The sequence below is a fragment of the Trachemys scripta genome, chromosome 8 (assembly GCF_013100865.1).
Source record: "Trachemys scripta elegans isolate TJP31775 chromosome 8, CAS_Tse_1.0, whole genome shotgun sequence".
Lineage (NCBI taxonomy): Eukaryota > Metazoa > Chordata > Testudines > Emydidae > Trachemys > Trachemys scripta.
The window spans coordinates 98780036-98797348 of record NC_048305.1 but is presented as its reverse complement, the minus strand read 5'-3'; the positions used below and the strand labels follow the sequence as shown (position 1 = coordinate 98797348).

The window sequence follows — 17313 nt, the reverse complement described above, 5'->3', positions numbered from 1 at the left end:
TTCCAACCAGTACGTTAGTATTCCTAATATCACAAGAAAAGTGATTATTTTTATAGAAAAGAAAAAAAGACGACATTTCTTTAACAGAGATGGACTATGGAGATGACTTGCAGGGCTAGTGGCTCCCATGCATTTCTTCCAATCACAAGCAAAACCAACAGAACTACTATCAATGTAATCTGCCTTTTGCAAATACTACCCAAGGCCAATGCATCCAATTTAGCATGTTTTCCATTATTATAGCTGCATCTCTAGAAGCTCTAACCTGATAGGTCCTGCACAAAAGTCTGGTAACACACAGGCTCTGCCCTGAAAAGCATACAGTCTAGATAGGAAAAATAAAGGTCAGAGAAGAAAAGGTATCATCCCTATTTTTACAGAGGGAGAACTGAGGCACAGAGAATTTGAGACTCAAAAGCAGCACTTACGCCCATACCTAACTTCAAGAGTTTGCTTAAGTCTATCCCTATTGAATAAAGGTCTCAAGCACATGCTTAATTAACCATGATCAACTCCCTTTAACCTCAAGCTTAAGTGCTTTGCTGAACTGAGACCTAACACAAAGTCGATCAGCCCAAAGTACAAAATCATTTCACCACTGAAATGTCATCATTTTCAGCTGCATTCAAGTTGTGCTGTGTGCCATGCAGTTTTGCCCAGGACAAACCCCTAATTCCTACTGAAAAAAGTCAAAAATCTCTAGTCTCCATACAGAGAAGACAGATCCTGTGTGTTAAGATCTCACCTGAAAAAACACAAAAAAGTAAGCTGCTGGAAATCAACGTAAGGAGATGAAAGACAGGTGAGAGAATCAAGCCGGGATTCAAACTTGTGGTTCCCTGGTTAGGTATTTCACAATTGATGGTTAGATCTCCAAGACAGTCCCATAAACTAATTTAAATGTTTAAAAGCTATGCCCATAGATGCTTGCCTGACAAGTTTGTAGAACAACACAAGTCACAGATGTGAAGCATTATGTAAATAGATGGGGATAGTGCTGAGCCGAGACTGAAGCAGACCACTACTTCAAAGCAGTAAATAACTGATGGTATTTAAGCAACAACTGCTGTTACCTTTAGATTGGACAACTAAAGTCATATAGTGTGCAGAGTAATAGCGCTGCCAGAAATCCCTCAGCCTGGTGTAGGTATCAATATTATTCGTTTTAGGCTCATGTTTGAGTGTCTCTGCATTGCCTGTAAATATATTTAAAAAAAAAAAAAAAAAAAAAAAAAAAAAAGTCAGTTATCTGGATACAGATATGCCAGAGCCTCATAACATAAGATCACAGAACCCAGTCTTGGACTCCTTGAGTATCAAAAACTCCCAGTAAAGCCAACAGGAATTCTGCATGTGCAAAGGATACAGGATCTGGCACAGAGTGTTCTAATGGCATAAAAACATGAAGAAATGCTGAAAACATACACAAATTTTTTTAACTAATGTTAAGGTTCTGTATTAACACACAAAAACAACTGCTAGAAAACAGAGTTAAAGGAACATCAACTTTGAAGTTACACTTCACTCAGTTTTTACTTAGTATTGTTACAAGTAACAAATATTTTAAAAAAAAAAGTGTTTTCTGTATGTTTACTTTGTGCACTGTGGACAGCTCTTGGTGTATGGCCTTTTTGTTTCCCCTATTTATGCGATGCTCTCTCCCCTATTGCAAATTTTGTTTGTTTGTTTAAAGGAAAATGTGATTGTAAAACTGCAACAGTTGTCAGGAGAGATTCAGCTGTAGATTTAGCACAGGGGTAGGCAACCTATGGCATACATGCCGAAGGCAGCACAGGAGCTGATTTTCAGTGGCACTCACACTGCCTGGGTCCTGGCCACCGGTCCGGGGGGCTCTGCATTTTAATTTAATTTTAAAAGAACCTTCTTAAACATTTTAAAAACCTTATTTACTTTACATATAACAATAGTTTAGTTATATATTACAGACACAGAGAAAGAGACCTTCTAAAAACATTAAAATGTATTACTGTCACGCGAAACCTTAAATTAGAGTGAATAAATGAAGACTCGGCACACCGCTTCTGAAAGGTTGCCGACCCCTGATGTAGCACATGGAACTACACTCCATTTTTTAACCTGACTAGATTTCAAAGCTGATAGGGTTTAACACAAACATTATCTTGTAACTTATGCACACCAGCACACTTGGGGCTTGGTGCGGAAGGGCTCTCCTGGGACCATATGAAGTGAATTCTCCCACCCACAAGACTGTGGAATGGCAGTGAAGCAACTCTTCAGCTGCTACTGCAGCCCTGAGACTGAACCAACCCTTTTGAAATATCTTCCTAGACGCAGTCCTTGTGAGCCCACATGTACTTTTTTCTTTATGTCCAAATACAAATCTTATTTTTCCAAGGATTTTTAAAGGAAAAAGACAAGAGGTTATGCAAACCAGGGCTTCCCTAGAGAGCATCACCAGTACACTAACACAAAATGACCATGAGCCAGTCTAATTAGCATCAGCTAAACAGAAGGGCTACCGTTGAAAATATATTAAATAGACATTGCACCTTTTAACCCAAAGTGTTTTACTGTATTCAGAATGAAGAACTGTTTTCACGCATTTCAATTGCCACCAGATTTTAGTGTGATACTACAAATAATCTCATATCGTTAAGATATTTTACTACTTTTTCTAACACCACATGTTTAATGAAGTCTTAGAATGTCAGAGAAGACCATACCCCAAAAGAATTTCTTCATAGGATGCCCAGGCCTGGCAAGGCTTCCAAACAGCATTTCCTTTCTGTTTGCATCAGAGGGTCTTGCTAGTTGATACTCTGTTAATTTAAAGCATTAGTACTGTATTAATCATCGCTATGCGAGGCAATGTTGCTACGTAACTAATACTAACCTTTACAGGGGACACATTACATGGAGCAGCACTGGGAGCATTTTTTGCCAGGCACATGAAGCAGCAGTGAAGTAGCTGAACTACATCACTTACCCCCCATGCTCAAAATGGACAAAGAGAAGAGAACAAAATCTTGAGAGGGATAGCTCAGTGGTTTGAGCATTGGCCCCCTAAACCCAGGGTTGTGAGTTCAATCCTTGAGGGGGCCACTTAGGGATCTGGGGCAAAAATCAGTACTCGGTCCTGCTAGTGAAGGCAGGGGGCTGGACTCGATGACCTTTCAAGGTCCCTTCCAGTTCTAGGAGATGGGATATCTCCATTATTTATTTTTATTTAACCTCAGTTCATTGCCGAGAAGCCAAGTATGGGGAGGGAAGGGGAAACGGGGGGGGGGGGGGGGGGGGGGGGGGGGGGGGGGGAGGGACATTTAGTGCCCAATCCTGCAACGTTTTGCATGCCCTCAACTTCCATTTAGTGGGAATGGAGGACCGGCAACACCTTGTGGAATTGGACCTTTAAAAAGAAAGTACAACAGAACAGGTTAAATATTACTATTCCTTGTAGTTTATAGCCAAAGTTTATCTACCCTGGAACTCCAGCAGGATTATGAAATCAAGAGATTGAACACTGAGCTGCTGAAGCATGAGGGATTCTTAGACTGTTTTAAACTCTGTTTTTGTTAATAACTTTAATTTAAACTCAGCCACCTGAGAAGCACTTCAGAGAAAAGACATCCTTGTTAAAGATCCTATTGCCCCACCTTCAGTGGAAGGGATGAGAAAGTTCACAATACACATTTGGGGCCATTAGTATGTCCTCTAACAAAAATCAGGAAAGACCAGACTTATAATTCCTAACTTAAACAAGAAGAAAAAATATTTTTAATATTTCCTTAAAAGCTCATCCCTTCAGGTCTTCTTTACGTATCAGATCATCAAAAAGCAGCAGCTAACCTTTTCACCTCTTTGCAGATTATCTCTAACCTCGTTCTTTTTCATTCTGTACATCAGTTCTGTTTTGCTTCACTGATTTAGCAAAGTTTTTCAGACGTGCTTCTGTCAGATATATGTACTGCCTTATTGTCAGAAAACCTAGGTACTCCCTGCCCAATTAGATACTACTTTGGGCTTTACTAGAACATGTGGTGAATAGATGTGGAGCGTATTGGTTACATTTGAGGGAAACAGCATCTAAATAAATTCAGTACTTTAAGTGCAATATATTGTTATACCGAGCATCAAACATTCTGAAGAATAATGGTGAGAAGGACACTACACTTACCACTGTCCACAGCCTCAACTTCCCGGTCAATTGCATCCCTGATCATTAGTGGGTGAATGAAGAACTGTGCCCACCTAAAAAATAAAGAAAAATGGTAAATTTCATTTTCCCCCATTGTCTAATGGGCAGAATAAAAACAAAACAAATACAAAAAAAAATTTCTATAACAAAAAAAAACCTGTTTTTGTGACAAACAACATACACTGTTTTTATATTTAGGATTTGCACCAGTTCTTAAAGCCTTTATAGAAAATTTTATAAAGCCAATTTTTAAGTATTCTTAAAAACTAAAAAAAAAAAAAAAAAAAAGCAAGGCCCCCTGCTCTTTGGAGTGGAAGTGTGTTGGTAGGACATGGTACCATAGAATGCACAGTTACCTGCCTTTACATCCTAAGAATGATCATATCAGTGGTCCATCTAGCCTGATTCTCATCTCCAACAGTGGCCACCAGTACCAGATGCTTCAACGGATAAGGGATTAAGCATTGAATTTTTAAATTCAGTTTGACAATATCAATGCAGTTGTTAGGTGATTTGATCTTGGAGTAATTGACAAGCTGTTTATGTATAAGTGCATTTTTAGAGACTGGCAAGAGCTTTGGGTAGGTTACCTTTTACTGGAGACTAGTAAACAATGAAAATAAACAAACATCTAATTATTTTTTAAAATCCTATTCAGCTTTTTGCTTTAACATCACGAGGCAAAGCATTCCATAGCTTCATTATCCACTGAACTAAAGAATATTTCCTTTCATTAGTTTGTAATTTGTTGCCTTTCACATTCATTGGCTGCAGTCATTCTTGAATGAGTCAGGTTAACAGGAATTACTTTTTCCTATACCATACATTACTTTACAGACTATCATATCCTTCCTTTGTCACAATAACCCCATCCTTTTCAGTCTCTCTGTAGAAGAAAAATCTTAACATACCTCTAAATTTTTGTTGCTAGTTTCTAGACCCCTTCAAGCTGGTCTGATTTCAACCCTTAAAGGGCTGAATTCTGCCCTTATATGTTTGCTCATAGCTCCCATAAAAGCAGCACTCCCATTGTGTGTACCTTCTCAGGCAAACCTTAGCTCAATCAACATATTAATGGCTTTGATAAAAACACCTAATTGCAGTGCAGCCTAGTTTCCTCCTGCAGGAGGATCGGGGGCAAGAAGAGGGAAATACATGTATTAAAATATTAAACTTGCACTTCTCAAAAGGAGAGAGAATATTTTTCTCCTTATGGCAGGAATCCAGTTAGACTGATGGAGCTTTATTGTGCTAACATATCATATGGCCTGGTGTGAGCAAACTCAGTGATCTTTCATGGCACTAAATATGTACTTTCTTGATTAGTATTGTGGACAACAAACTAGAGCTTTTGTAAGACTGAAGATTCTCTCTTTTTTGAAAAGAGACTTAACCAAAAATTAAATAGCTTCAGGGGCACATATTTAAAAAGGAACAGGCCACTGAAAGATTCTAGCTGCACCTCTCCTGAGTAGCTGATAAATGGAATTAACTAGAAATGGCAACAACAGGAGACTTTACTATAAAGTCCTAAAATATAGCCAACATGTTATCTGCAGTAAACACACATTGTGCATGTATAGTTACACAGCCCATGGCAGCAAGCCTCCCAGCCCAGTTTGATAGAGTTGGGCTATCGGGGCTTGCATTAATGCCCTAAAAATAGCATGCAGACAGCGCTTTGGGGGCCAGGCTCTGAAGCCAAAGAGGGCAGACTTCAGAGCCCAAACTCCATCCTGAAACACAACTTCAAAGTGCTCTCTTTGATGTTTATGGAAACATGTTTATAAGTATGAATATGATATAACTGGAATATGCTTCATGCAAAAGGTCTCTTGTAAGGTAACATTACAAAGCTTATAATCTACTGAGTGTGATCATCCTATTTGTATGAATGTATCCTTCTTGTATCTAAAACTAGAAATATGAAGAATTACTCTGAGATCCTATTGTAATTATGCAAAATGTGGGCCATTAACAGTGGCTTAGGATCTTGATGGTTCCCATTAACTAGAACAATTGGTTGTAAATGGCTCTGTTTACTTGTAAGCCTTCCTGTGTTCTTGTTAGTCAGGCTGGAAAGAATGGAGGTTTAAGGTCTCACAGGACATGTGACCATGTCACCTGGTACTGGAATTCATTTTAAACCTAGTACTTTTTCATTTAGAAGGAGGGGTGGGGACCCGGAGAGACAGAACAAAGGGGGCTGCCAGTCATGAGAAATCCCCTAGTTACCACCTGAGCTGGAACTAACAAGAACTGTACCAGGGGAAAGGATTGGGCCCAGACTAGGAAGGAATCTAGTCTATGAAAGAAGCTTATTGAAACATCTCTGAGGGTGAGATTTACCTCTATTCAGTTTCTTAATATATTAGGCTTAGACTTGCCTGTTTTGTTTTATTTTGCTTGGTGACTTACTTTGTTCTGTCTGTTATTTCTTGAAACTACTTAAATCCTACTTTTTATACTTAATAAAATCACTTTCATTTATTAATTAACCCAGAGTAAGTGATTAATACCTGGGGGAGCAAACAGCTGTGCATCTCTCTCTTTCAGTGTTTTAGAGGGTGGACAATTTATGAGTTTATCCTGTATAAGCTTTATACAGAGTAAAACGGATTTATTTGGGGTTTGGATCCCATTGGGAAATGGGTGTCTGGGTGCTGGAGATAGGTGACTTGCTGAGCAGTTTTTGGTTAAAGTCTGCAGCTTTGGGGGAGTGGTTCAGACCTGGGTCTGTGTTGCAGCAGACTAGTGTGTCTGGCTCAACAAGGCAGGGTTCTGGAGTCCCAAGCTATCAGGGAAAACGGGCTCAGAGGTAATTTCAGCACATCAGGTGACAATCCCAAGGGGGTCTCTGTGACTGAACCCATCACACTGTCTACATGCTATTTTAGAGAGCTAGCCCGAGTCCATCAACCCAGATTGGAGGCTCACTGCCACAGGCTGTGTAGACATACCCATTGAAATCCTTCCTCCTCTCGTAGCAGGTGCACAAATCACCTTAATTCCAAGAGAATATACACAACTGTGAGGTACAGCTACAATCTCAAAAGATAGCAAGAGATCCAAAAGTCAGTCAGTCCCTCCATCTATGTCATCTGTTGCAATAAGGAGACCTCTAAAAATTCAGTCACCTCTGGCTCTCTTCAATCAGGCCAAGACAAAAAAATGCAAAGTTACAGTCTCCTCAGGCAGATACAGATCATGTTAGTCTATTTTAACCTATCCTTTGTTCGGTATGATCGAGTTACCTGTCAAGTGCTTCTTTAAAATACTTCCTCTGTACATCAAACTGGAAGACTGTCCGTTCACAGTCAGTTGAAGCGTTGTCACTGCCCCCATGTTTCTTCAGGAATGCGTCAAACCCATTCTCGTCTGGATACTTCAAACTGCCCATAAATACCACTGAAACAAAAGCCATCAAAATTAGGGAGATTTTATAAACATTTGATTGCAGAAAGACAGCTCAGAGAGCCATCACGTAGAACAAGAAGTAATTACATACTGATGGCCTGATTTTCCACTGCCTTGCATTTCGTGTAGTCATTTACACCTGTAGCAAGTGGGTGCAAGATGCTACCGAATAAGGATACTAGCAGTTTACAGCAACTTGCCACAGACATAAACAACTATACCATGGATAAGGCAGTTGAAAAGCAGGCTGGTCAGTTACTGTGGGCCTAACATCATGCAATAATTCAGGACAAGTGTTTCATGTTCAAGTATGTCTTTAAGCCACAACAACTGTGTACATTGATCTGAATTTAGCCGTAGTGGTCACTATACAAAGGCCAGACATGCAAGCTATCTATCACCACCTCCCATGAGCCATTTGTGGGCTCATCTGCCACTGTATTCGTTACAGAAAAGTAGATCTCTTTTATTGGACCAACTTCTGTTGGTGAGAAAGACAAGCTTTCAAGCCACAAACAGCTCTTCTTCAGGTCTGGAAAAGGTACACCCAACAGAAACTGGTCCAATAGAAGATATTACCTCATCCACCTTATGTCTCTAACATCCTGGGACCAATAAGGCTACAACTACACTGCATACAGAAAAGGAGAGAGAGGTGAACTAAAAGGGAAAAAGTTCAATATTGATGGGATATAAAGCGCCTAAATTTCCTCCTAGTCAAGCCTGTTTGACAGGAAAGTCAAGATTTAAAGAATAAGCAAGAAGTCTATCCTGAGGGAAACATGAGGCACAACAATAAAAACAAAGGTTCTGGTTGTGTTCTCACATACCCTGATGTAAATCAGGAACAATTCCACTGAAATCAATGGAGTTACATGGGTACAAAAGCAGTGGAAGAGTGTGCAAATCAAGACCAAGGGTTTTAGGGTTTTTTTGTTGTTGTTTTAAAGTGCCTTATCTCTCATATGTGTTTCCTGGGACTACCCATGAATATTGGAAAGCTTACAAGAGAACCTTCAATATACACTTTAATAAAAACCTATCTTGCCATGTTTTGGGAGACACTCCCTCAAATTCACAAGACCACAGAGAAAAATAACTATTCAAAACAAGAAGAAAGAAAAATCCACCACTCAACTATGGCTCTCCGAAGAAAATTTTAGAATTGCTATTGGACAATGTTTGCAAAGGAGCAATTAATTGAATCAAATGAAAATAGGATCAGGGAAAAGAAGAACAGTTGAATTCAGAATTTTGCTAGAGACCTAACCAGATAAATCCGAATCAATCAAGCATGCTTTTAGTTCTCTGAGAAAGGCTTGGTCCACATTTAATAATAATAGAGTAAGTGTTAGAAAGCAGAGTCTGGGCACAGATAAAGAGAGTGGTGGGTGTGTGTGTGTGAGAGAAAATCTACAAAGTTGAGGAGTTAACTCTTACGACTAATGTATACATCTTTTTATTATGTTTTGCATTCTCCCTTATTAAATTATGTTATTCCAAAACAGTATCCTCCGTATTTTAAAATGAAAACAAACTGAACTTCAACTACATTTTATACTAGTTACAACCTATCACAAGATTTTAGATAGGAAGAGTTATTTTGTATGCAAACAGTCATTAAGCAAGAATTCTACATGTAGGTGGAGTTCAGTGGGGAAAAATCTCAGGCACAAGCTATCTGAAATGGGAAAAGAGTAATTCTGTAGTCTAGAATGCTGCTTCTTTAGTGTCTTATATAAAGGCAAACCTACATGGCAACACATTTTTCACTGAAATAGGAAAATGTGAAATATAAACAGATACATACTGTGTTCCAGAAAGTGTGCTAATCCAGGTAGGTCTTCAGGGTCAGAGAAGCTGCCGACAGCAACGCAAAGGGCAGCTGCAGACTAGAAAATACACCACGGTAAGAGTCATTTTTCAAAATGTTATCTGGTAGCAATGAATCCCACACCAATCAAGCAGTTACCCTATTCCCCCCAGGATCAGAAGAGGAATATGGACCAGGACTATATTATGTTTCATTCTACTGCTATTCCTGCTGCAATCACTGGGCGAGCACTGTGTTCATAAGAAACAGCATAGGCTCAAACCTGGGCAAGAGATGGGGTCTCACATAAAAGTGATGAAGGCAATATAAATACAAAGATAAATTAGGTAGGGGACACACACATGCATGGAAGACTAGCCTGCTTGTCTGACCACAGCACTTTAGAGTTTGTGCCTAGGCAGGAGTTCTCCGTTTAACAATTTTTCCATCATGTAAAATTAGTACATACCTGCTTTTCTGTACAACCCCTCTTTCTTGTCTCTTCCTTTTCTGCTAGTTCTTCCAATTCACTGTCATCAGGGTCATTGAGATCCTCATCATCTCCACCATTATCATCTTCATCATAGTCATCGTCGTCATCATCACCTTCTTTGTCATCTTCAATCTCTGCTCCAGAGTCGTCATCCTCATCACTTTCATCCTCAGATTCATCACTGTCCGTCCCCTCCGAAGACACCACAGAAGGGGCAGTGTCCATGTTATTTAAATCCGAAATCAACAGCGCACACAAGCCATTTTGTAATTTGATGTACCTATAAGAATAATTATATGACTATTTAGACTTTTCACTTGTTTCTTAAAACCTCTGAACCTCACAGAAAGTTTGAGTGTTTCTGGATTTGCCACAATTGTTCTGAGCTCTTCAACTGAAGTTCCTTAGTCAAACCCTCTAAAATCAAAACAACTGAAGATCTAAAGCAAGATGAATAATTTCACCGTGCAAAAGTAAAACCAGAACTTAATCTACCAGTACATTTTTGCTGTGAATTATTGGTGCAACTTTTTTTTTTTCCTACACAGATGCAGAATATTTGATTGTTGAATGCTCAGTCTGCTATGGTAGCGTACATTATATGACAATGTATACAGGTGTCAAAGTATGACAGGAATGTGAAATATCCAGTGTTGTTGTAGACCTGTTGATTGCAGAATATACGTGAGGAGCATTTTAAGAACTAATAGAGAGAAATGGAAGTAGCTCAAAGCACTAGCAGAAGCCAGATGAAAGTTTTATAGTGAGATAAAGTCAGTGGAAAGTATGTGAGCTTTTATTACCTTATGCAAAAAAAAAAAACACAACATCAAATGCTGCAGTTGCTATTTATGAAGTTCTTTCCATATGTCAGATTAATTTCCTGAAGCAAATACACCTATAAGTGCAACTAGTTTTATGCAGACAGACCTTCGGACCTAGAAAGCTCAGTGAAGTGAATGGGACGCTACATTGCCGGTGCAATGGTCTACGCACAAAGAGCAGTTTGTAGAAGTGGGTCAGTTTGTAGAAGTGGTTCTTAATCTTTCCTTAAGTCATCCGACGAAGTGGACTCTCTATTGCTTTTGTTCTTATAACTAATAAAGACTGAGATACATGTCAATTTAGGTTAAGGAACGTTACAGGGATACTGTAATTATCCAAGTACAAATATTATAAACCCAGGAAACGCGGATAAGGTTAAATTTAAAGAATTCCAAACACACATTAATGGTATGGAAATGTTCAGTTAAGGCAACTGAATGATGGCATGGCCCAGCTACTGCGTGGCCCAGCTATTATGACCTAAGACATGGATATTTTTGTCCCAATTAACCAATCTAAAATTTTCCCCTCATTATGATGTCACTAGAGGGCAGAGGTACTTTGTTTTGTTGTGTGAAGGGTGTAGTTTGGCAAGAGGTAATGGTGGCACACTGGCATCCCTGGGACACAGAATTAAGGCTATGGTGTACGGTCTGTGGTGTATCGTAGTGGTTAAGCGTGTGTCTGTGAGTGGAGAAGTAGATGGCATATACTGTTAGACTACCTGCTTTTTGAATACTTTGCTTATGGGTTGTCAGATATAGCATACAGGAACACAAAAGTTGTGTTCTAAGGGTGAGATTTTCAAAACTATTCAAGTGCCGGCCTAACCCCCCTCCCATGGAAATCAGTGACTTTTAACCATTGACTTCCATCAGAGAAGAGTTAGGGCAGGGTTCGGCAACCTTTGGCATGTGGCCCGTCAGGGAAATCCACTGGCGGGCCGGGACAGTTTGTTTAACTGCAGCATCTGCAGGTTCAGCCGATCGCAGCTCCCACTGGCCACTGTTCGCTATTCCCACCAATGGGGGGTGCGGGAAGCGGCATGGGTTGAGGGATGTGCTGGCCGCTGCTTCCTGCAGCCTGGAATGGCAAAATGCAGCCAGTGGGAGCTGGCTGCATGAAGAGTACCGCCTTCACCCCCAGTGGCAATTTTTTTGGCCTTTATTCTTCAAGACTGAAAGTTTAGCATTAAACAGAGGCTGGCACACAGAAATCTCCATAAGAGAAATCCAGTTAACTGGCCTCTTTAAAAATGGCTGCCATATATTGTTCATTGGGATGAAGGCTACAGGAACTCAATGGCAAAAATGGCTAACTGCTCCCAGTGACACATAAAATTAAGCTGCATTCAAAGAAGATGTGTGTGCAGAGACCACTCTATCATGTGGTCATATCACTTTGGTTAAGGACTCCATTAGCGAGGCATTCACTTTCACTTTTCTCTCAACCCACAAAATTAACTTTGTTAGTACCCGAGGTGTTATCTAAACTAGGAAGAGAGATGGGCTTTTTAAAAAGTGGGGGACGTAGCGCCCTTTGAAACACCACTTGCTGCCTAGTGTAAAATGCAGATTAACACCTTTAAAATTAAGTTAGCTAGTGACAGGGGTGTCAGCTACATAACCATTTAAAAATTGTTAAACTATCTAAATAGATGGTAAATTATGCTTCAAAGGGTTAGGTGCATGCATATTTAAAAAAAAAATACGTATAAACAGATCCAGGGAAGCTACTCATCACAACAAACAGATGTCATGTCCCACCATTAGATGGGCCACTTATTTCCATCTTGTTTAGCCACTCCCACTAGATTATTCTGCCTCTGCCTCCACCTTCTTCTTGAAGCAAATGCCTTGTTGAATTCACAGCATATTTAAACACAAAATAATTCCCCACTTCCCCCGCTTAAAATTAGGTAAGTGCCTTGCTCACTTAGGGCCTAACGCACATGGGTGCTAGGTCACATACTCCCCAGACTGGTTTCCCTCTTGCTTGACAGAACTAGTTTTTAGTGTGTCATTGGCAAGTTGGAAAATTAAAGCCAGACCTTTATTAGAAACTTTTGACAGCTCAGCAACATTAGTCAGCGGCGTGATTTTTTGGGCAACATTTTTATACCTGCAAAAGCTCTACTGTAGAAGCACTTACAACTGCATAAGAGTGCTTTTACCTATATAACCTCTTTCACATAGAAAACAGGTATAAGTTATATTACCAAAAAGCCTTTTTTTTTTGGCAATGTAAGTCTAACTACGCTAAGAGAGTTTACTGGTAAAGCTATATCAGCAAATGTTTCTAGTTTAGACCTGGCCATCCATTTTTAACTCTGCAAATATTAAATAGTGGCAGCACAGTATAATGGATAAGGCTTACAAGATATTGCCAGCTCTACTGCTGACTTGGATCTCTCCTCAATGCCAGCCCTCTACTGTTAAGATGTATCATCACAACTTCTCTCCTTCCTTCAACCTGAACCCTGTACTGCTTGGAGACCCTTTTAAGCTATATTCCTCTTAACTCATAGCCACTTTTCCCCCCCGGACACCAAACCGCTAATGTTAAAAGCCTTAACACCACCCCTGCACTGTTCAGAGACCCAGCCCCTAGTATCTTCCCCACATGCACTCCAGTACTGTTTATCGCTCACTCTCCCAGGCTTCGATTCCCTCATTCAAGACACTTCTCTTCCCCTTCCCCCTAACGAGGTCTCCACTCCCTTACAGGCATCCTGCCAATCTTGTAACCTTTCCCCGGGGCACTTTTTCCTCTCTTGTTTTCCTCAAATATCCATCTCATCAGGAGAAAAAGCTGAGGGGAACAATCAAAACACAACTTTGCTAAAAGCAAAGGAAGAGGGTCCCCTTCCCGCCTGGATTCCCCCCGAGCCCCCCCTTCCCCCCCCCCCCCCCGGAGCAGCAGGCAGTATTTCTAACTCCATTCGTTCAAAAGGCAAAGTCAGAATCCCACAGGTCATGATCACAGACTGTGACTTATGGTCCAGCTTCTGGTTTCTGAACTCCCGCTAACCACCCGCAACACGTGTGATAATTATGGACTAAAACGTCAGCCTGAAGTGCATTCAAACGTCTACACAAAACCCCTAGTTCACCCATGCCCCAGCATCCCCTCGCGCTACACGGAGCCCTCCCCGGCTCCCACCGGCAGCTCCCCCAATGCTGGCTCCCTCGCCCCGCACTGTCTCCAGCAGGCTGGGGAGGGAGGCTCCCGTCCCCCCTCACCTGTACTGCTTGGGGTCACTGGGGGACTTGACCACGTCGGGGTCCCCCAAGTTGGGGTTTGCCCTGCGGTCCCCGCCTTCCTCCTCAGACTCCTCCTGGAACAGGCGGCCCTTAGCGTCCCGGCCGCCCTCCGCGACCTGCTGCCCCGAAGGCAGGTCCGGGCAACTGCACGAGGCCTTGTTCCTGCCGGGCATGGCGGGGGAGCGCCGAGGCTGCTGGCTGGGGGGCGGCGGCGGCTTCGGGGCGGCTCGCACGGGCCAGCTGCGGCCGGCGCCTCGGAAGGCCTGGTCCGCACCGACTCTCGTTCCCGGCCTCCTCCGCGCTAGGGCGCCTAGGGCCCTCCACATCCACCGGTCTAGTCCCCCTGCCCGCTGGGCCTCGCCCCGGGCTCCGCCCCCACCCCGGCACACGGCCTCACGCTCCCAACCAGCGCCCGCTGCAGCTAAAGCGATTCTCACGTAGGCCTCCCCTTCCAGCCAATCAGCACCCGACGTCAAGACCACATGGCCCGGACGAGCCAATCGTAGCCCATCCAGGCCAGCTCGCCTCCGATTGGCAGAAAGGACGCCTATGGCGTAAGGACGGGGTAAACCATAGTGATCCGGGAAGGGGAAAAGCGCGGAATCCAGCCAGCGGCGAAAAGGGGAGCAGGATAGAGCTGAGTGTCAGGCTCCCTGCGGGAATTAGCCTGGCTTCTCCCCGCCGCCTCCTTTCAGGGCTCGGTCTGATTAATTAAGCCTATCTCCCCGGTCGTGCGTTGGACGCTTCCAACAGCCGGTTTGGAGACGGTGCTTCTCTTCCCATTGGTTCTATGAAATGTCGCTCACTTCTAGCTGGACCAATCAGCTGGCGAGGAAGATCCCACCCAGGCTCGTGTGAGAGCGGGTGGGAGTATTAAAGTGCAGGGTCCGGAGGGAGCTGACGGCGAGCGCTGGCCTGTGGGTGGGGATAGAGGCAGCACCAGGCACGTGGATGCGGAGGGGCCCGCAGGGCCTGATCAGTTTCAAGGGCGGGAGTTCTAGGGTTGCCATGAACTTCCTATTTGCACCCCTGCCTTGAGGCCACGCCCCCTACCAGCCCTTCTCTGAGGCCACGCCCCCGCTCACTCCACCCCGCCCCCCTCCTCCACACTGGCTCATTGTCTGGGGGTTGGGTTTTTCTACACACCATTTTTCTGCCTTATTCAGCCACAAGATGGACCCCCAAGCACAGGTTACCTGGAGCTCATTCTCTCCCTGGGACATGCAGACAGCTTTTCATTTAGGAATCTGCATCCAGTGGGGCAAGTCATTCCAGAGCTACCAAATCTATTGAGCAACTTGAGGCAGTTCTCCGCCCGCCTCAGTTTTGAGTAGAGATGGTCTGGAAACAGACCTCACACCCCCATCCCTAAACTTGGTAGCTACTTCTAGGGATCTACTAGTTTGCACCAAGGCTGGTCTGGTCAGGCATGGACAGGAGCATGTCCTTAAAAGCGAGGATCCCTGCTCTGTGCAGGGACTGCAGTTCAGAGCTCCCCTGCCCCTGGAAGCACGGGCTGCTGACCATGGGAAATGGCTTGTGAGCCTTGGCCACCCACGCTCTCTCAGAAAGGAAACAGGGTGGTACTTTCTCTCTCTCTCTGGCTTCCCAAAGACCTAGAACTCTGCTTTTTGTGGGCTATGAAAGAATATTGACTTTTTGTTTGGACTACTTTAACCCTCCTGTTATGGGGCAGAGCCTGCTTTTTCGTTTGCCAGGGAGTGCTCAGCTCCAGGCCCTGCCCTCACTCCACCCTTCCCCCAAGCTCCCACCTCTGCCCCTGCTCCACCTCCACCCTGCCGCTTCCCTCCCCCAAGTGCACCCCATCCCCGCTCTTCTCCCTCCCTCCCAGCGCCTCCTGCATGCCGTGGAACAGCTGGTGGCAGCAGGCAGGAGGTGCTGGGAGGGAGGAGGAGGAACTGATCAGTGGGGCCGCTGGCGGGCAGGAGGCGCGGGAGGATGGGGGCTAAGCACCCGCTAATTTTTTTCTGTGGGTGCTCCAGCCTTGCAGCACTCATGGAGTTGGCACCTATGGGGCAGAGGCCCTAAACAGCACAGCCAGAAGGCCATGCCCCAGACTCTTTGAAAAGAGCAGTGTCCACCCTCTCACCAAGGGGATGCTAAAGAGACATAACCTACTATGGGAAGAGAGGGTGGTTCAGCCTCTGTGCCCATGGAATCCATGGCTTCTCTCTCTTTCAATACTGCCACCTTGGGCACCTGATGAGGTGGACACTTGTCCGGTGAATGCTGTGTGAGACCATCACGTGCTTTCATACTGGCCAATGAATAGCTGCCAACAACAACATTTGTACTGACCTTTACCAGAAAGTAGGTCACAGCACGACACCCTACAGTGGTGGCTGGTGCCCAGATTAACTGAGGAGGCTGAATGTCACAAGCTGCCTCCTCCCATTCAGGTGGGTCATAATGAGGACCCTGCTAGGAGTGGGAGAATAAAGAAAGTTGGTGGGCAAATGGGAAAGAGAGAGGCATCTCTTCCCTCTACCTCCCCATCTTTACCAGGAAAATGGACACTTGGCTGCAAATGGTAGGATGGGAGGAAACAGTATTTTCCTCTCTAAACCTGTCACTGTGCTCTACTAGTCCTCTCTCCCCCAGCTATCTAGCTTTCCCCTACCATCTCCCACCAACCCTGCCACACACACCACCACTTCACCCACATCTTCAGTCACCAGTTGATTCCATTCTTCCCTACATTCAGCCTATACCCCTCTCAGCTCAGAACCCCTCAAGTTCCCTCATCTCCTTCCAGTCCAACCCTCACCAGTTCAGAAATGCATTTCCTGTCCCCCCCACAGCCACCCTCCCCAGTATGAGAGACCCTTTTCTTCCTTTAACTTCACAGCTGAGCACCACCACCCTCAGCTCTGAACCCTTTCATCAAGTTATTTTTTGTTACTAGTTAAGTTATCCTAAAACCTGCCTGTCACCCTGAAATGTTATACCTGCTACCCTGTTAATGCTTGTTTTGCCATTCAGCCTACAGCATCTCCTTCCCCACAGTGGTTCCTAATGATAACTGCGGCCCAGGGAACACTATCTGGCAGAAAAGGCACAAGCAACTCAGTTTAATTCAAGAAGATTCAGAAAAAGACCACCTCTTCCCTGATAGATGACTCCATCCTTACTATTTGTTGAGAAAAGTAACGTAGCTCACACTCAAGCAATCTCTGGCCACATTCAGAGACTAAATAATGTCTTTATTTTGTCAGCTTCATAAATATAGATACAATATGTACACTCCTAGCACTGCACAAATTGCATGTTCACCACCAGATTAGAAATACCCCACAAAAGAGAG

The 17313-nt window shown here is 43.6% G+C and overlaps 1 protein-coding gene across 1 annotated transcript in view; it reads right to left on the bottom strand.

The window, feature by feature from the left end:
• Window positions 1–14615, bottom strand: part of NRDC (nardilysin convertase) — a 41903-nt gene extending 27288 nt beyond the window's left edge. Inside the window, exons 1-7 of the mRNA XM_034778602.1 lie at window positions 13968–14615; window positions 9877–10180; window positions 9405–9486; window positions 7432–7585; window positions 4157–4230; window positions 2706–2801; window positions 1074–1196 (exon numbers count right to left, since the gene is read on the bottom strand). Of these exons, the coding sequence (XP_034634493.1) occupies window positions 1074–1196; window positions 2706–2801; window positions 4157–4230; window positions 7432–7585; window positions 9405–9486; window positions 9877–10180; window positions 13968–14314 (1180 nt within the window). The 5' untranslated portion in view covers window positions 14315–14615. The remainder of the gene's footprint in view (window positions 1–1073; window positions 1197–2705; window positions 2802–4156; window positions 4231–7431; window positions 7586–9404; window positions 9487–9876; window positions 10181–13967) is intronic.
• Window positions 14616–17313: the final 2698 nt, after the last annotated feature.